This window comes from Etheostoma spectabile, chromosome 16, assembly GCF_008692095.1.
Source record: "Etheostoma spectabile isolate EspeVRDwgs_2016 chromosome 16, UIUC_Espe_1.0, whole genome shotgun sequence".
Classification (NCBI taxonomy): domain Eukaryota; kingdom Metazoa; phylum Chordata; class Actinopteri; order Perciformes; family Percidae; genus Etheostoma; species Etheostoma spectabile.
Window position 1 is genome coordinate 19,470,432 of NC_045748.1, and position 21,395 is coordinate 19,491,826.

General features: G+C 39.1%; 1 protein-coding gene across 2 annotated transcripts in view; it reads right to left on the reverse strand.

The window, feature by feature from the left end:
• Nucleotides 1–1,492: 1,492 nt before the first annotated feature.
• wdr70 (WD repeat domain 70) overlaps nucleotides 1,493–21,395 on the reverse strand; it is a 39,750-nt gene continuing 19,847 nt past the window's right edge. Inside the window, exons 11-18 of one of the 2 annotated variants that reach the window (XM_032539801.1) lie at nucleotides 16,891–16,990; nucleotides 16,346–16,430; nucleotides 16,105–16,243; nucleotides 7,244–7,344; nucleotides 6,712–6,791; nucleotides 4,965–5,081; nucleotides 3,289–3,451; nucleotides 1,493–2,607 (exon numbers count right to left, since the gene is read on the reverse strand). In XM_032539801.1, the coding sequence (XP_032395692.1) occupies nucleotides 2,520–2,607; nucleotides 3,289–3,451; nucleotides 4,965–5,081; nucleotides 6,712–6,791; nucleotides 7,244–7,344; nucleotides 16,105–16,243; nucleotides 16,346–16,430; nucleotides 16,891–16,990 (873 nt within the window). In that variant the 3' untranslated portion in view covers nucleotides 1,493–2,519. The remainder of the gene's footprint in view (nucleotides 2,608–3,288; nucleotides 3,452–4,964; nucleotides 5,082–6,711; nucleotides 6,792–7,243; nucleotides 7,345–16,104; nucleotides 16,244–16,345; nucleotides 16,431–16,890; nucleotides 16,991–21,395) is intronic. The other variant, XM_032539802.1, reaches the window with a different exon arrangement.

Sequence of the window (21,395 nt, forward strand, 5' to 3'; positions counted from 1 at the left end):
ACACGTTTTAAATAACAGTTTTTATATTATGAAAATATAGAATATTGTCAGCCTCATCCTTTGGTCCACAAATCTGGGTCCTACTTTGTTATTTCACATCATGTTCATTGTGATTTGAACCTACGAGATATCCAGAGCGGATAGTACTAAGTGGTGAAAGAAAGCTTTCTTTGCAACTATTTCTTGAGTAGAAAGATGTTCAGATGAAAACTAGTCGTATAGAGGTTTGTGGATTATTCTGAATAACTCAAACACTGTATCTGGGATTGAGTTTTTCAAACTTTTTAATGCTTTGAACAGCACAAAAATTAGTTTTCACCTCACCTCTGTATTGGGAGCATAAATAGATAACCCTGCAGGTACTCTGGGAATATGTTTCATTGTAATGTGGCTGAACTGGCCCTTTGACAGGTCTGCATCTTAAAATGTCTGCACCTGGAGGCTATGGTTTTAGCTCCACACCTAATTGCTCTTTTCCAGGTGCCAACTGGTTCATCACATGCTGGTGGAGTGAATCAGACAGCAGTCACTTCTCACTTCCTGTTGATGGCTGAGAACTCTCACAAGAGCGTGACATCAGTCTTTCCCCCAAGAAGCCTATCTCCTCTCAACTCTCCACTTCAGTTGCTCTTAATAACATCACTTACTGTTTTACTCATTCCATATTTCTTGTCCTGGTATTTCTCTGTCTCATATTCATTTTATGGCCACAAGAAGTCTCCCAGGACACTGAGACATTCAATTGTCGACTTGAAACTTTGGTTGGCTAAGAATTAAAAGCTACCCTACCGTTTCGCCCATTGTAAGTGACTGCGTAGAAACACCAGCTAAATGACGGGTATGGAGTGTAAAGACTGTCTGTGTCTCAAATCAAATAGTTACTGAGCAATTGGGTGGGAAGAACAAACAATGTGTTGTCAAAACCTCCTCGTCATCTTGCCCGTAAAATTCAGATTTCTTTGTTACAAACTACTTTGAGTTAAAAAACACTCACATTTAGTTTGTTGTTGTAGGCAGAAGTTACATTGCAAAGAGATGTACTGCATAAAGAACATAACCATGGGTTTCATCAGATCAGTATGTTGTGGTTTTCCTTGTCAGTTAAAATATGTTTAGAAACTGTACAGGTCATTCAAGGAGAAAACAGAAATGCCTGTGTGCTATATGGTACAGTTCATTCCAGATTATTTGCTTAGCAAAGACAATGCAACAAAAAACATACTGTATGTTTGGAGCCACACCTAAGTTTGATCTTAAAAATTGGGGCATGAAAACAATTTGAGCACCTTGGTACTTGGGATTGAACGTTAATATTTAAGTCAGGGTTGTATATCATAGTCTTTATTAACTTCAATTTACTGACAAAGATTGAGTGATGATGTTAAAAACTACAGAAACACCTAGGAAGTGAACCTTAACATTATTAAGATTATTTTAAATTCAAAAATAAATATTTTTTATTCATCAATATTAGAAATTGCACCACTTGCAGTAAAGTTTACCAATTTAATAACTGCAAAAAGTAGCCTGTAAAACCTTTAATAAAAGCAGTGAGTCAAAACGCCGGCTTGGCCAGAAGTGGGTGTATTGCATTTCTGCAGTTAAACCCAGTGCCTCATTACAAACATATTTGCCAGAATAATTCCTTTTATTGTGTCTCTGGGCTCCTTGGATCGCTGAAATCAATCAATAATTAAATCAATACAAATTCTTTAATATAGGTCTTGAGGTGAAAAACAGCATGTCGGAAAAAATCTAAATTAGCAGATGTCTGATTGAAGTCTTGTATTTAACATCCAACAAAACTGCACAGCTTTTAAAAGTGTAAACCCTTAAAAACGAATAGAATTGGCTGCAAGTTAGTGTACGTCTACTGCTCTTCATAGTTAATGAACACAACCAGACCACACAATCTGGAGACAATTTATGAGGCATTAGCAAACTCTGGAGATGTGGGAGGAGAGGACAATGCAAATGATGAAAATAAAGACCATATAACCAAAACAGACGTAAAAAGCCAAGTTCCTCCAGGGGTTGATGAATTGTAATGAGAGGATGTTTTACGTATAAAACTATATTATGCTTGCAAAGTAAAAATGTCTGCACATTTATGTGCTACCATTTAACACAGAAGCATGCACATAAATACATATACGCAAAAATCACGAGAGGGAAGACAGGACTGTCCACTTTAGTAACTTAATTGATGCTCCTATGAAAATTTTCTGACAATGTTTTGGGATTGATCCTGAGAACTTGTGGTTACCGTGAGAGATATTACACTTACACACACACTCTTACACACTTACACACACACTTACACACACTTACACACACATACACACACTTACACACACTTACACACACTTACACACACTTACACACACACACACACACTTACACACACACACACACACACACACACACACACACACACACACACACACACACACACACACACACACACACACACACACACACACACACAATCCATTTCGATGAGCTGCAGTTGGGGCACCTCAGATTTTGCGTTTCTTCCATTCTGGTTCCTTGTCAGCTTCCTCATCCTCCTCTGATTCCTCTGCAAACACAGGCTCTGGCTGGGTCCTAAAGGGAAACAAAAAGGAGTTTGGACTTAACATTTCTTTTCAGACAACTGCAGATTAAACAAGACACAAGTTTAATATTATAAATGTGGACAAAATATTTCTTCTACACAAGCCAACTGGGGCTGCAGGTGTGATAGTAAAATGGTGCAGAAAACTTTAACTCAGACCAAATCTAGACCTGCCTTTACAGGGCTGATCCTTCCATCCAAGCAAAGAGAGCTGTGGTAAAGATGATTAGCCTACTGCTTGAGAGAGCTCTGCAACCAGGCAAAGGTGGTGTACTTTATCAGATTGAGCTACTATAATGTATATCACTAATATGTTAAACTAGAGATTGTTTCCTTGCAGTATGTTTCATTTGTCTTACAACTGCGCCACGTTTACATAGCTGTCTGAGTCCGATAGTGATCTTAAGTCATCCATTACTCTCCTTTCTGCAGTATGAAGAGTGTACCTGTAAAATTTTACAACTCTTTAAACATTTATGTCTCACACCGGTAGAAAGAAACCCAAGTAGCATCCCAATAGCATTAGCAGCACTCCTGATACTCATCTTACATGGTCTACTAATGAGAGAAACCCAGAAATGAGAGAAGATGAGTAAGGAAAAGACACTAAGGTAGACATAAATCATTTATTTATATATTTGTCCACAACTGAAGATATGAGGGTTTCTTACTGTGTGTATGCTGGTGCAACCCAGTAAGGGTTTTCTGATGCTTCCTTGGCGTGACGCAGGATGGCTTGCCGTGGGTTACTGTCATCGGTTTTATCTAAAGCAATGTTCTTCACAATGAATGAAGACAGAGTGCCACCATGAGCTGCTACTCTTCCTCCACGACCTGTCAGGACACACGATTACTGGATTAGATACAGTTAAAAACAACATTCTGGGAGAAGCTTTTTTAATGTTGCATGACAGAATTGCATTAATGTTAAAAATGTGAAAACACTGCAAGACACTATTTTACCAACTCACACAATGTATTAATATAAACTGGCATACTATTATATTATGCCAATTTATTATTGACATACTGTTACATACTTCTTTTTTTTTTTACACATGTATTGTGTTCTTGTTTCAGAAAGTAAAGCTACACGGGGGGGAGGGGAAACTTGCTAGTTTCCAGAGTGGACATTGTTACAGTTGACTTAAAAGATTAAGGATCACACACACACACACACGCACACGCACACGCACACGCACACGACAGTGAAGTTGTTTTGGGATTGAGAGGCACCTCTTTCTTTTGCTTGTAAGCATCCGGCCAACCACCCAACATTTTCTTCCACTTATGGAAAGTTCATAATTGTGAGATAAACACACAGGATAAACAATATAAAGACAGCCTGTCGTCTAAAAAACACTAGACTGCTAGCAAGTACCTTATTTTTTATAAAATGGACATACATTTTCATTTTAAGACTAGTCTTTAGTCTTTCTCTCAACCTGTAACTCTGTTTTCTTACGTGTATACACAGGGATTCCCAATTTATTGTCATTTAGCTGAGCAGTGTTTTAGACTTTCACAGCACAACTTATGACAGTAAGATAAAACAAAGAAACACATATTTAAAAAACTTAATTTGAATGCCAACCATTTTTTTTCATCACCACTTTTACATTTTTTAACTTGTTTATGTCTAAAAAAAAAAAAAAAAAAAAAAAAAAAAATTCAATCTAGGAAAAAAACATTTACACTGTAATGCACCAAGGAACCATTAGAATGATGTAAAAACATTTGTACTTAAGGAATTATTGAGTGAAACGAAAATAACAAGAAAACACAGCTGCAATGAGCCAGCTGGAATACAATGAAGCAGGAAATGTCTGGCACCTTGGCTTATTGGAACTAAACTCAAACAATCCATGATCGTGCTTAGGTGAGACATTTGTAAATGTGTGTATTACACTAACAATACAAACAGATTGACCATGGGTTTAGAAATATGAGACAACAGCAGGCTACAATGAATCTTTGAGAGGCCAAGTGGGAGCAGTGCTGTTATAGCTCTTGACTTCAGCTGGATTGCATAATACTGAACACATAAACAACTATGGATTTGTACATCTGCCTTAAACTGAATCATGTATTCATCCAGTTAAGAACATGACTTATTCTACACTTAAAACGATAGAAATGATGCAGTACCTTGTACTGTAATCGCATTTAAATGACAGTGTTTGTGTGTTTTTGCTCATAAGTAGTTTTTTTCTCCCAGGGACACTTATTGTACACACTATTGCATGTTTTTCTTGTTAGTCTTTTGTCTATTCTCTTCTTACTTTTTGTTTATTCTGTGAAGTTAATGTTTTGCATTAACAAAAGCCAAAATAAAAAAGCACTTCACCTGGCCCAGACACAGGTGGCTCGGGTTTATGGGATTTCTTTGGGTCAAGTCGGTCCTTCTCCAGCTGTTTTCGTGTACTCCGCTGCCGGGCCTCTCTGAACATGGGTAAGGCATGAGCTGGAGACACAGGGTAAACAAGGATAATCAAGTTGCTTAGGTAACTGCAAGATCACATAACACAGCCGCACAAATAAGCAGGCAGGGCACCTGGCAATATGTTCAGAGTTTTGTAGGTCATGTAGACTGCTAGGTCGCTAAATGAAGACAATATGCAAAGCTGAGATTTGGCAGAGTATTCATACAAAAAAGTGCAGAAACACAATCTCACCCACTACTACAACTAGCAGAAGATTTGCAGCATTTATGCAAAAACACACACCTGTTGACCTTTCTGCCATTGTGCACACCACCATATTCATTATATCCCCCATGTTTAGATTCAGACAATCACTCTGCCACTCTTCACACTTTTGTGAACACTATCACAATAAAGGCCCCCAGTACTTAAATCCATGAGAGTGTGAGTGAACGTGTACATGAGTAAGTGTGAATGAGTGCCCCTATGTGTGTGTGTGTGTGTGTTGTGTGTATGAGAGAGCATTTGTGCTTGTGTAAAGTGAGTGTATGCTCTGCTCTTATCCTCAGGGGTTACAAAGAGACACTTTAGTAAAGGGCTAGATAAAGTGATTTTCCATTCAGGAGCCCTGTCCCTGTTCAGTGTTAATTCTTCTCCTCCACGCTACATTAAGCAAAAAGGTTACTGTTAACAGATTCCCTCGCGTTTCTCAATGGGCCATCACTTGCTTCCTGTCCCCTCTAATTTTCCAGTGCCAGGGCATCAAGTGCGTCACTTGCTGCTTGTGGTAATCAAATGCCTGCCTATTTCACACCTTGTTGGCATGGCAATGAAATCACATGATATAATGATCTGAAGTAGCTGCAGTAGCCCAAACAATAAATGGTGTCTGAATTGGGTCTTAGCAGCCAACCAGGGGCGACGATTCAGGAACTGTTCCGTGTGTGTAGGTAGATGGTCTTAGTCCTTGGGCAAAGGAGCGTGAGACACGCACAAAAGAGATGACAGCCTCGTGTGTTGGTGATATGACAGGATGACAGGTGGAGGGTTAGTTAGTGTGTGTGTGACGTGTGGACCAGCAGGAGATCACGCCAGTAGAGGTGGGAGAGGTGGCTGTCCCTAGCGTGATCCGGCGTGACTGAAGACCACATGGTTGACATGTAGCACGGTGCCCTGCGGCTGGCGATCCACTCATCCACACCCTGCTCCATCAGCTAATGGGCCCGTGAAAGCCGGGAAACACTATCACTATCACTCCTCGCCTCTGGTATGAGATAGCGTTTGTTTGAATGTTTCTGCATGTGTGAAAGAGAATGTAAACAGGGATTTGTTTGTCCTTTATATCTGAGAAGGTTGCTCAGAATATGGTCTACTTGTTACATCATGGTCGCCATTGTTTTGGTGAGGTTTCTCTCTAGTTGTAACACAGTGGGCCTTATCATGTGAAGAGCAGATGGGTTAGTGGCTCAAGGTGGACTAAATTGCTGGAGGGCCTTGAGAAAGGCACTTCACTTTAATTGCTTTAGTAATTGTTTACTGATGAAAAGTCGATTCATGACAAAAAAGAGCGGGAAATTAGGTTAAACGTTATTTAACTGGCAAATTCTTTTATTCCTAGTAGATATGGATTGAACAGATTGGGAGTGTTCGAACAGGCATAACAAAACTTACGTGTGATGATGTAATCTTGTGTTAATGTCTCTGCTTGTCTCTCTTTCCGCTGACTCTTCACTACACACAGCTTAGCCCCTCTGGAAAAGAGCCAGTTGGTTACAAATGCAGCTATTTGAATGTGTCATTTCAAATAACATATCATTTTTATTTACCTGAAGAAACTTAAACCAACAATGAATTTATTGCTAATGTTGCTTATGCCACATTGCCACAGAACTGTTGCAAAAAGATTTCATGTCAATCACTATGACTTTAAAAAAAAAAAATTTGGACATTTATTAGAACAGCAAAAAATGAGTCAATTATGGTACCTGGTTTGCTTATGTTTACAGTGTTGATTGCAGTGAACACATACGTTGTCTATTGCAACAGTAAGGCTCTTACATGTGTTTTTGGTCAACAATTCAATTCTATGGCATAGCGCCAAGATATTCTAGGCTATGGCTACACAGAATTATTGGTTTTAGACTTTTGATGAGAATTGTTAATAAAAAAGCTCTTATTTCTAAAAGGTCTAAACTGAACATACCTGTGGCTTTTAACAGGGTCATAGTAGACCTTGGACAGTCCATTCCCAGTTCCCACCATTATCTGGTTAAGTTTTGGGTGCCACAGGCAGCGGACGACGCTCTGAAATAGACACACAGAAACAGCAAGATACAGTTAGGTGTTTTGTGTACAGTAACTGAAGATGGTGCATGTGAGGAAAGGAGGTCATGCTTTAAGAAAGAAATTCTTTCTCTTTTGTATTTCAGATTTGCAAGGATGTTTCTGCTTCTCGGCTAACAAAAAGGTAACAATCATAATTTATTGCCTGAAGTATTGTGAGTTTGTGACCCCGGTTGGTTGTGGTACAGTGGGGCTCAGTCCCAGCGTCCTCTGCTGCTCTAGTTGACTATATTTGGTTGTTGGGATGAGGGCTGGATCGTTCAGTCTGTGTGACAGATGGCAAAGTGCCAATACGCAAATGCGACCACATTTATCCAGAGGTGTGTGTGTGTATGTGTGTGTAAGAAAGAGAGATAGAGACAAAGAGCAAAAGAGGGGCAGAGAGAGAAATCTACACAGTTGTTGGACAGTGATGAAGACCCTCTGTTTAGTCTGAGATATGCGAGCTACAGTAGAGAGCTACACTTCCTGCAGTAGTGCCTCTTTTCCTCACACACATTACAAACTCCTTTGACAACTTGTGTTTAAGAGTGTCATGTATGCATGTCCAGTAGTTGTACAGAATTTTGAGAGAGTGTTTGTCTTTATGTGGAACAGAGTAGGCAATCTGGGGGGCAGGGGTCTAGTACAGGGGCGAAGGATGGGGGGTGGGTAGGACTCCGACTGGGATGTCCAGATTCTGTGACGGTGAAAGCTGCTTAGCGCCCAGCTGTTCAGCTTCCCACCAGGATACCATGGGAAGGAGTCGCTTGCTCGTACACACGCACGCACGCACGCACCTTTTTACGAAAGTGTGCAATAAAATTGAGACTTTGTGCCTGTAGAAGTGAATATTGTTCACAATCAGCTTAAAGTGTACACAAATATCATACAAGCATATGGTATCTACACTATCAGGCCAAAAGCTCGGGGGGTGTGTAGCTCATGGGCCAGATGAGGGTTAATCTGCTCAACTAGATCATGAGCCGGCTGTAACTGAAGATCTGGAAAATGCTTCAAACAGGAAGTCCTTAACATAGGACTCACATATTCCATACATACATTGGTACTTAGATAGCATGTATAAATAATTCCAATAAATTACTCAGACCTAATAAGCACAAACAAAAATCAGTTTGCAATTTATTATCTTAACATAAAAACTTTTTTTTTAACAAATAATTCAGTACTGTGAAAATTAGCTTATTTGTCCTGAGGGAGATGCTGTTCCCATACAATGCTCAACAATGATAAAAACATGTAACAACATGTTTGCATCATGAACAAATGAAGTCTACTCACTGTGGATGTGCTTCAGTGTAAATGTGTAATGGGTTATAAATTGCACCAGTCAGGGTTGCTTTAGCAACACAGACAGTTCCTACATACGAGTGAAGGCAGAGACAACTGTTAGGAATTTTGTTTCTGTCAAAGCTCGAGGAATTCACCCAATACACAGTATGGCAACACAACATAGCTAAACACAAATCCGGCAATAAAACTAAAACACAGCAAGGTAACTAGACCAGCCATGCTCAGAAAACAACCTCTTCAGACCCAAACAAATCATTCTGTCAGCAGTGAAACAAGACAAACAGAGAGCAGAGCAGCCTACAACAGAACAGTTCATTGGGGCCCACCCCAGCTGGATTCACTAAGAAGCCCAGAGCCAAGCATAGCTCAGTCCAATCCAACAGTAAAACTGCTTTCCAGATATTCAGAGCAGCATGTTTATACTCTAGGAACCCTTGTTTACGCTTCATGTCCACAAAATTACATCACATCATAAAGGAGGAAACTTTAATCAGTCAGTTCTTCAGTAGCAGCCTTCTATGTCTCATCAAATTAAAATATCAAAGGCTGAGTCAGCATGAATAAGACAACAACGACTTGCCCAAATGTATTCTGATTATGAAATAAAGTTATGCGGCACTAATGGGACACAACAGTTACAGCTGCGTTCCTTGTTTAGTTGCTGGTGAGTGGATTCAAATGTGCAGAGCAGAGTTAAGGCCTCCCTCATACCTTTCAAGCTTGACTGCTCTTACTAAGGATGAAAGACCAACCATTCGTATCAAAGGCCCATCCTGCATAACATGGTAGGTATAGCATGGGCAAATAGAAACTGGTGACCCCAAAACAGTTCTCCCTATACAAAAATCCCATTCCATGCAGAGAAACAGAAAATACATACTAGGGCTAATCTCCATAATTCTGTAGCTGCAACTGCAGGAATTTGTTCTTCAGGAACAACTATTCAACTAATAATTTGGATCATTTGATGTACACAAACCCCATTCATCACAAACCCCAATTCCAATGATGTTGGGACATTGTGTAAAATGTCAAAACAATACAATGCAAATACAATAATCTGCTAATCCTTTTCAACCTATATTGAATACATTACAAATACAAGATATTTTATGTTCAAACTGTTTTTTTTTGTGCAAATATTCACTCATTTTGAATTGGATGCCTGCAACACATTCCAAAATAGCTGGGAGAGGGGCAACAAAAGACTGGGAAAGTTGACGAATGCTTAAAAAAAAAAAACACCTGTTTGGAACATTCCACAGGTAAACAGGTTAAATGGTCATGATTGGGTATAAAAGGCGCATCCCCAAAAAGCTCAGTCGCTCAGCAAGGATGGAGCGAGGTTCACCACAACTGCGTAAGCAAATAGTCCTACAGTTTAAGAACGTTTCTCAACATACAATTGCAGGGAATTTAGGGATCTCATCATCTACAGTCAATAATATTATCAAAAGAGTCAGAGAATCTGGAAAAATCTCTGCACCAAAGCAGCAAGGCCTGAAAACCAACATGGAATTCCCGTAAACTTCGATCCCTCAGGCGGCACTGCATTAACAACCAACATCATTGTGTAAAGGATAATACCACGTACGCTCAGCGACACTTTGGAAAAACCATTGTCAGTTAACACAGTTCTTCGCTACATCTACAAGTGTAAGTTACAGTAAAACACTACCATACAAGGCAAAGCTGGCTTCTCTGGGCCCAAGCTTATCTGAGATGGACTGATGCAAAGTGAAGAAGTGTGCTGGGGTCTGACAAGTCTGCATTTCAAATTGTTTTTGGAAATAATGGACGTCATGTCCTCTGGGCCAAAAAGGAAAAGGACCATCCAGATTGTTATCAGCTCAAAGTTCAAAAGCCAGCATATGTGATGGTATGGGGAGCGTAGTGCCCGTGGCATGGGTAACTAGCACACGTGTAAAGGCACCATTAGACGCTGAAATGTACATACAGGTTTTGGAGCAACATATGCTGCCATCCAAGACACGTCTTTTTCAGAAACATCCCTGCTAATTTCAGCAAGCTAAGCCACATTCTGAACGTGATATAACAGCCTAGCTTTATAGTAAAAGAGTGCATGTACTAGACTGGCCTGCAGCAGTCTATACCTGTCTCCCATTGAAAATGTGTGGCACATTCTGAAACGCAAAATGCAACAACGGAAACCCCGGACTGATGAGCAAATGAAGTCGTACATCAAGCAAGAATGGGAAAGTCTTTTACGTTCAAAGCTAAACAATTAGTGTCCTCAGTTCCCAAATGCTTATTGAGTGTTGTTTTAAGAAAAGGTGATGTAACACAGTGGTAAACATGCCCCTGTGCCAGCTATTTTGGCACATGTGGCAGGCATCACATCAAATATCTTGTCTTTTTAGTGTATTCAATTGAATATAGGTTGAAAAGGATTTGCAAATCATTGTATTCTGTTTTTATTTAGGTTTTACACAATGTCCCAACTTCCTCGGAATTGGGGTTTGTAGAATCTTACACCTGTAAGTCAAACTAATATCAGATTTCATAATGTACCAAGCATAAGCATATCATATCATATCAAGGATGCTCTGATGCCACTTTTTTCTCTCCCAATACTAATTCCTATACGGATAATCAGGGTTTAGATGCATTTACTGAGTACTGATCCAAAGGCAGTGCTCTTTTGATTTTTCAGCACAAAGTGATACAAGCATGCATTTACAGAATGTGCATGAGGGCTGCAGGTTTAAGTTCCATTTGAAATCCAGCCAAAAGCTCAGTGTTTTGATGGTCAGCATGGTCTCACCTGGTTTCCACCCCTTTTGATAGACTAAGATAAGAGTGTCTGAAGAATTTACCAAATGAGCTTAAAACAGCCTCCACTCCCAAGCTTACCCCAGAATCCAGGTCTAGGGTTATGTAGAATGTTTAGTTAAAAATGATTGGTGGCCCTTCCTTTCACTCGCCTGCCTGGTACACCACTTTATAAAGACTGCACTTAATTTCTTAGGCCATCCGAGAAGCAGACGGCTGATGTAAACATAGTAAATAGCACATTCATCTGGTTCACAGAGTGCATGTCAACCAGAAATAACTGATCTGCAGCAAAACTAAATTTCACAGCATCAAAATTATACTTTCAAAAATGGGGTAAAGCTACCAATACCAGATTGTTAGAGTAAAGGTCAGGTCAGTTAAATACCATAAAAAGGTGTCAATCCAAAAATGTGCATCAAAATAGTCTGGGCAGGACAATCTAGCAGCTAACCATTGCACCGTTTAACTTCTGTGTACATGCTTCTCTAAACCTCATACATATACATACACACACACATATACATATATACACACACACACATATACACATACATACATACACCCATTACATACCTAATATATATTATACACACACACATATATATACACCACACACATATATATTATACAAATATACATATATACACACACACCCACACACACACCCACACACACACACACAATATTACCACACACACACACACATATATATATATACCACCCATATCCATATATACATCACACACCACACACACACACACACACACACACACACACACACCCACACACACACACCCAACACACACACACACACATATATAATATATATACACACATATATACACACACACACACACACACACACCCACTAATATATACAACACACCACACACACACACACACCATTATATTTTAACATCTACCCAGCGATGTCAAAATGCCAAAAAGAAAATTGAATTGATAATGCAATTTTACTATGTCACAGTAATTGATCTCAGTTGTGAGAGTGATGTTAATTACCATTAACAGCCAATTAAAATATTTGTAGGCGCAACACAACATATTTTCTCCATTCATGTGGCCACCCAACTCAACCTGTTCACCCACAAATTCAAGCAGTAAGCAAATAAATGACGTTTATGGTGGCAAGAAACAACAAATAGTGAATGGCTTCAAAGGATATTTTCAAAGACTACATTGGCTGTAGTTCCTTTTGGAGGAACTAAGCATTATTAAAGTATTTTAAATCATTAGCCTATACATTTTAACAGGTTACAATTAACACAAATAAACCCAAAGCCAATTGGCAGAATGTGGCCATTTCTAGAAGGATTGTTTCTGGTTTTTCTGGTGTGATTTTATGGGAAATCTGCTGGATTTCTGTGCAGCACAAAGGTTGAGCAGACAGGAAAAAGTTCTGCTGCTTTTCCAGTGAAAGTGGGCTGAAGCTTTGGGAGTTTCTCACAACGGTGGAACGAGTGAAAGGCCAATGGAAAAATCACTTCCAAATGCTCAGCCTCTTTAGTAAAGTGAAAGACAAACATCAGTGGGGTGATGCAAAGGAGGAGGGTTGTTAATTTCTAAATCTTTGACCTTTGAGTGTCTGAGGTCTTTCTTTGATGCCTATAGCCATATTGTCACCCTGGTGAAGTGGGTGCAAATGTTACAGCTGATTCTGTTTATGTTGACCACTGTTTTATCTTAATGCCAGAAAGCCATACATATAAGGATTAGGCAAATTAATAATGCCACCTACTGTCTATGAGTTACACCATTAATACTGAACATTTAGAAGTCAAATGTATTTTAATTGGATTTCACTATTTAGCGGGCAGGTTATGTGGACTGCTATACAGTAGCAACATCCTCATCTAGAATGTGGGTTTAATATTGAGAAACCCTTGCGCAAACAATAGTGTAACATTATGGTAGGACAAAGATTGTTGCTTTTGTTCCTCCTAAATGAAGGGACACCAAGGTACTGACGGTGAGTATATTGATGCTAAAGATGCTATTCTTAGTACTTTTAGTCATCAAAGTATCCACAGAACTCAGTCAATTCTATTTTTAACACATTCTTTATTCTAACTTCAGACCAGCTCACACTCAACTTTGAATTCAACAGTCATCCTTTTATATAAATTGACAGCTTTAATCTGTAAAACTCTAAAAAGTCATTTAGATAAGGAAATGGCAATAGATAAAAATGAATTTATTCAGTTTAAGTTGAAATCGCAGATAAAATGGGTCAACCAGAAGACAGTCTGCCCTTTCCTCAGTCAGTGCAACTGTGTGGGGTGTGCACTTATTGTCGATGCTGTGCCAAGGTTTGGAAGCGAACAGCAGCTGGCTGCCAGCACAGGGGGATGCATACAGACCCAGCTTTTGTCTCCTTCCCCCTTTCTCGAACACGTTCACACAGTGGCCCATGTAAAAGTGTCATGCCTTGGCCAGGGAAACCAAGTTAGAAGCCATTAGCCTCTGTCAGATCTCACTGTTATGACTACAGATACACAGTGCTAAATCTGTTGAAAAGGAGGGACAGAGAAGCAGGAAGCAAAATATACAGTATATACTGAAGACAGCACCTCTGCCTTTCATTTCAGCACCTATGGTTGGTTGCCTTCAGCAAATGGATCTCTGGGAAAGCAGGACTAGTGTGCGAATGTGTTTGAAAGTGTAGTGCATGTGTATGGAACATGCCAATTGTGGTAAAACATAAATTAATTTCAAGCGTAACTCAAAAGACACAAAAGCATCAATAGCTGACCTGCCAAAAGGTTTGTGGGAATGACATTCGGTAAGGAAAGGTCACATTACTCCACTTTCTCCTAGCTTGCCTCAAACTTTACTCTTCCTTTGCCTTCACTCCCCTCCATAACTCATTCTCCTCATTCTCCATTCTTCCTCTGTATTTTTTCCCAAATATCGCCACGTCAATCTTTCGCCCAGGGTGAAGATCAAGAAACGTATTCTGCTATGCTGCCAAGATCCAACTTCAAAACACAGTGAATTAAAGGGACATGTCTACTCACTGCCACAGGATTGGGCTATTTGACATTTGATTTACAAAAAATAAACAATTTCTTTTTCAGCATGAACTGATATTAATTGAAATTATGTTTTAGTTGTTTTTTTTGTAGACTTGTTTCTAGGATTCTTACTCTATAAATATACATAACAGAGGCTACTGACTAAACAAATCTGTCCATCTCCTGTGGTGTACACTACTATATAGTTGCTATTAGAATTTATTAAATACGACTAAAACAAATAATTGACTCCCTTTCTAATTTGTTGGAATAGTCCTGTGTTGGGATAAATATGAAGTTAAATAAATCTTCATATCAGGCCAGTCAAATCTGTTTGGCTGTCATAATGAGGCCTGACAGTACGCGTCCACATACGTACGTGATGTTTTCACAGATGAGATCACCCCTCTTCTCAGCATTGCACGCTAGCGGGATTGCCATCAGTTTATCTTCACTGCCCACTGACAAGCAAAGACAACAGTCTTCACCCTCCTACAACTGTGATGGCTGCAGCTGATTGGACGAACGCTCCAAATGGCTGCTCCCAAATTTCAAAACCCACCATAATGGCGGCTCCTTCGGAATACAATCTCGTATTTTACAAAAACATTTTACAGAAATGTGTTTCTGAAAACATTAAAGCGAGAAATATGCAGCTGCTGAATCAGTTTACATTCCAGATCGACAATGGTCATCTTAAAAGATTTTCGTCAAATCTGGGAGGCAGCGAACCAAGCAAGTCACTTTTTATTTGCGTAAAGTTGGCTGAATTCAGCTTTATGCAAATGAGGAGCAGGCAACTTGATGCCCCGCTTCTCTAAAGTCCCTGCGACACTACCAGAATGCATTGCACGGTTGCTCCCATAGAAATGAATGGGAAGCAGGTAAATTATGCTGACAATGGACATTCAGAAGTCTGTTGTTGAGGGAGCTACATTTTAAAGCATCAGTTTTGTTTGAGCCCAAACTACTTACGTGGAGGAGGAAAGACATTCACATTGGTTTAATTGTTGATTTATTATTTTTCTTTTCCACTGCACATTAATTTGGGTCCTTTTGGTTTGTAACCAACATATCGTATATTATAAATATATATATATATATATATATATATATATATATATATATATATATACCCACACACACTCTGATGCTACTTTCAGCGATAGGCGCCATGTCATAAAGCTGGAATCATCACAGACTGGTTTCTTGAACATGACATGATTTCGCTGTACTCAAATGGCCTCCACAGTCACCAGATCTCAATCCAATAGAGCATCTTGGGATGTGGTGGAACGGAGATTCGCACATGGATGTGCAGCCGACAAATCTGCGGCAACTGTGTGATGCCATCATGTCAATATGGACCAAACTCCCTGAGGAATGCTTCCAGCACCTTGTTGATCTATGCCACGAAGAATTGAGGCAGTTCTGAAGGCAAAAGGGGGTCCAACCCGTTACTAGCATGGGGTCCTAATAAAGTGGCCGGTGAGTGTTATAAAATTATATATATCTATATATTATATATTATAATATATATATATATATAAACCATTGCAATGAGAGCAGTTGTGGCTGTTGAGATTGAGGCAGGACTTACTGCATTGGTGACTTCTATTTCATAGACCTTCTGAAAGGAAGCTCGCTCAAAGAAAACCAACTTTCCTTGTCCCTCGTCTTTCTTCACAGAAGTCCCCGTTACAAGAAGTTTGTCATCTGGACTAAAACAACAGTCAGTCCTAATAGAAACATTACAAACATACAATATCATCAGTTCAAAAACCATACAACATTTCCAGTAATCATGCAGATTGTTAGTACAAAAGTTAAAACATACTCACATTGTAAAGTAGTTGGTCAGTCCAGTAGCAACATTCACAGGATTCCTGAAGTTACGTATATCCCACATCTTCAGAGTGTCATCACCTAGAAAGACAACAGGTAATCTGTAAATTGTAATATTTACTTAACAGAAAGTCACCACAGTGAAACGGTCTTCGAAGTTATTTACTTTGCCTTTTCCTCGATACAACAAGGTTGTAAGAGTTATTTTGTATTTACATTACAGAACTATGTACACAGTACTTGCACAGTTATTCCTGTTTGTCTTGTGTATGAACCCTCCTGACTAGATCACATACCAAAAACGCAAGTGTTTCTGTGTACATCTCTTGTGAATCTTCTGTGTTTTGTTGGTGGTGGCTCGTTATTTTGGCCAGGAAGAGAGATGCTATAGCTTAAAACCCTCACTTTGGATGCAGGGTTACGGAATGGACCTGAAAACTGGAGACCCTGAGCTGGGTTTTGGATGAATGTAACCTTAATGTCTGCAACTGCTGCCTGTGGGGTTTGGGAGGATACTGTAAGATTTAGATCTTTGTCTTACCTCCACGTGAAGCAAGAGTCATGCCATCATACGAAAAGGAGAGGCAAGATGTGTCTGATCCTGGAATGTGTGCTTGTCGACAGTGGAACTTTGTATGGACCTAAGAAGAAAAAGAGAAAACAATGCATTGGTATATAGTTTATGAGTAGACTGGCATATTTGGGTCAAAAAAAAGGTTAAATGCCATTTCATTATTCCATTTGCACGGTTTGTTTATTAAAGTAAAATTCTAGTACAGAGGTCATGATAGCAGCAACTCACTCTTGTCTGTGTCTGATAAAATGTATTTGCAAGGAACAAAAGCAAAAATACTTAAGCAAATACAGAAGATAATTCATCTATATTCTGTTGATGTATCACAGACAAGTCACAAAAGGACATTATAGAGACAGAGGAAACCTAGAAAAGATGTAATTGATCCTTAATTATAGAACTCATGCTCATCAATATAAAAAAGAGCCCTATAATCTCCTGATGTACTACAGTATGAAAGTGCAAATGCTTTGCTTCATTAGCAGTCATTTCAGTGGCTCACTGCAGTAACAAAAAGACCTTTTCATTCTGTCTTCAAAATAACACACTGTTTCAATTTCCTTTGTGAATACCATGTTATATATTTAACTATGAAGCACATAACAACTTATGAAATACCAGCCACCTTACAAACCGTACCCACCGCACTTAGTAGCAAAGCTACAGACCACAGAGATTTACCTTGGCAAGCTTAGGTGCCCTTTCTGACAGATTTAGATTTTTCCTTTGCTCTTACCTGAAACAGTGTAATAATTTTACTACGTTGTACAGCTTACCAGTCAATAACGCACATCAGACCCTTCAATGTGCAGCCCTGGGCTAACGGGGCCATTTTGATTATCTTATTATAAGCCATTATTTAACAACATGCGGCAGCCAGTAACAACAACTATGTATGAGTGTCATATTAAAATATCAACAACCACCTGATTAATTACAAAATATTAAAATGTTGGCTTCTCAACAACACGCGCCAGAAGCATAAAAGACAGCAGTATTTAGAGGTTGAGATTGAAAAGAAGTCTTTAAAGTATTGGCTAGGAAGTAAATAAGTAACACTCTCCTCTCCTGTTAAAGGACAACTCCATCGGGTTTTAGTAAAGTCTTTTGGCCATTGTTCATTCTTTTCTTGCATTTTATAGACCAAATGATTAATTATAAATCGGAAAAAAATAATTAGCAGATAACTCTTTAATGAAAATTATCCTATAATGAAGCCCTAAATAGGAGTACACTCCATTCTGAAGCAGAGACTGTGCACATTGAACAAAAAGGCACAGCAGCGTATAATGGAAAATGAGTGGTATCTGCAGACTGAGTATTAAAGCCCCCTAGGCTACATCTCCTCCATCAAGGTCAGGCAAATCATGTGTATAATGTTGCCCTTGTAACCATTTTCTCGGCATGTTGTATTTGAGAATGTCAACTTAAACAACTTGGCTGTGATGATAAGCATGCTTCACTGCAAACCAAGTAGGCTAAGTGACACTTCAATGGAAGTAATTTTATAGAGGTGAGAACAGACTGATCACAAAGCAAGAGGGAATAAAATCTCGCCTATGGGATAAGAACAGATAATGAGTTGTTTTAGGGAAAGTGTTGGTGGCAATAACACTTACTATACACCCAATTTAAAAAGACATCCTGACCAAAATATTCCTAATTAGTTCCAGCCACTGCAGCAATGCCCCCCCCCCAACCCCCCCCAACCCACCTGTAAACCGAAGCATTTTAACTTGCGGTTTTCAAGAAAGTCAGCTGGTACCCTCATGTACAAAAAAACCCCCGAGATAACCAGTAAACTAATGTTGCGCAAAATGAGCAATGTAAAAAAAAAAAAAAAAAAAGTACAGCATATAGAATTTTAGATTTCTGGTACTCTATTTTTATAATTAGGGATACAACTGTTTATCAGCAAATCATATTGTCGATAAAATGTCCAGCAGATTTTTCAAGAGCCCATGGTGACGTCTTTTAGTTGCTTGTTTTGTTCAGACAACGGTTCAAACTCCAACAACATTTGATGTACAAAAGGTATAGAGCTAAGAAATGCAGCCCATTCTCATATTCAACAAGTTAAAATCAGAAAAAGTTTGACATTTATGCTTGATAAATAATAAACAAACAAATTAAATTGTAATTAGTATTAACTGCAATGCCATGATGCCGGCCTTCTCTCAACATTTGCCTTAGTTTTACTTGGGTAAAGCTGATCGATCATTAAAAGAAAGTGGTGAAGCAATAGTCTGGGAAGTAGGCTTGCTAACACTCAAACAAACATAACCTTGGTTTATACAGCTACATTTTCATTAATTCTAAACGGAATGCAAATAAATCAGTAAAAAGAGAATTGCTGCAGCACAGGCTTTTGACTCAGAGAGGTGGATAAGGAATTTGAAGTGAGCACAGAGTGTGGAAGACAGATAAGATAGAGAAATGCTGGCAAAAAGAGCAGGAGAGAGTGGAGCGTGAGGTGAATGAGTGATGTGTCCTTATGGTACAAGAAGGAAACGAGGCCATACTTCACTTCCCAAGTAAATGGAGGGAAGTTATTAACTTGGACAAGACAGATAACACGGTTACCTTGAACTGTAGATAACATGGATTCCACTTATTTAGGCCATGGCTATTTAGCCCCTGTAGTCTCTCCAGGGACAATTTTCTGCTTCCCATCATCATTTTACTCACAGATTACCTTTAACTCAAATCCATTCTCCTCATTCCTTATCTAAGATTATCTTCCTATTCTTTTATTCGCGGCCTTAGAAACTGACTTGGTTGAGAAATAAAAGTCAAGGGGTCAATTTAATATAAAAAGTAGATTTTCTAATCTTACAGTAGTGTGAAACAGCGAGGCCACAGGCTATCTCAGGACTACTAAACAGCAGCTTAAGCATAATATGTAAGGCTTAAACGCAGTCAAACACACAATACTCTACCTTGAGGGTGCAAGGTGACTGACTGAGCTTTGAGGATTGACTACTATATTTGATCAGCCTAAAACAAAGAGATTGGGGTCCCGTTTCAATCACAACGCCCACTGCCATCGCTATGTTGTGTGCGCACGGACAATGGGAGAATATTCAAACACGTATTTTCATTCATTTAACTACGAGGGCATCTATGCATGGTAGCGCAAATAGGTTGGGTCAGCGGACTATGAACAGGAGGGTATACTGATGAACGATTTTCCTGTAATTATTATTGTCTTATGAGCTGTTGCATGCAGCTCAATGGTACATCATAAAAGTGGGTCTAATAGAGAAGATAATCCTGGCACATTTCTATGGTTTGTAGTAAAGATATTGTCTAAGGAGGTGCAGAGTTGCTGGGTGAAAATACATCACATCTAAAGTAGATATTACACCATAAATATACTATGAGGAGAAAGTCATAAAACCTGCTTTACATAGAGAATTGCTTCTAAAATCAATTTGTTTTAACAACAACCACACATTTCCTCAGGTCAACTAAGATTATGTATGAGCTCGTTTGACCCGTGATGATTCATTCCACAGTTTTTTCATCAGCTGTTAGCACTGTGTGTGTCTATATTATATATATATATATATATATATATATATATATATATATATATATATATATGGAATGAATAAAAGGAGAAACTTGATCAACTCTGGAGTAAATTATGATAAGAAAAAACACAAGGGTGTTGTAACAAATACATAGCGGGAAATAAAAATTATAATTTTCTTTACTTGATAAATAATCTCACTCAGTAAAAAGGAGTGCCTTTAATAGGTAGCTAGTGGTTATTCTAGCTGCTTATTGCAAACATATACCCAGCTATATCCATCTATTTCTAGATCAGTTTCTGCTGTTATGGGAGCTTTAGTGTTTATTTACTATCCTGATGTTGGCTGGCATTGGTAGATGCCATGGTGTTTGCTTCCTGTGATAATCTACACAGCCGGCTTGTGAAACTGGATTCTCATACACAGTTTGAAACGTCTCTCGCGCCTTGTGACTTCCACTGTAAACTGTGCCCTTCTCCCTGGCCTATCGGGATAAACTGTCATTCAGCGAGCAAATGTGAGCACTTTCCCACTCGGGTATGCATGTATATCGTTTCATATAAGATTGTGAATACATTCATTTGGCAGCAGGAGCTGATAAATAGCTGAAGGAACACAGTATTAGGTTACAGCTGTAGCAGACTATGATAACAATCTACCACAGGCCAGGGCCAACTGTTCATAACCACACTATCTGGGTATCATTATAAAAATACCACAAGGCGCTGCCTTTCCTCAACCTTCATACTTTTACAACCACACACCTGAAAGACTCAATGATGCCCACTGTGCAGTCAGTTGTAACATCCCACTCTGACCTCTGTTACTATCTGAGGATCAAGTGGCCAAACCACAGTCCGTCCTGAGCAGCTGCTCTGATCTTTCATGGAAATCAACAAGTAGAGATGGTGAAGCTGTGTGTGTGTGTGTGTGTGT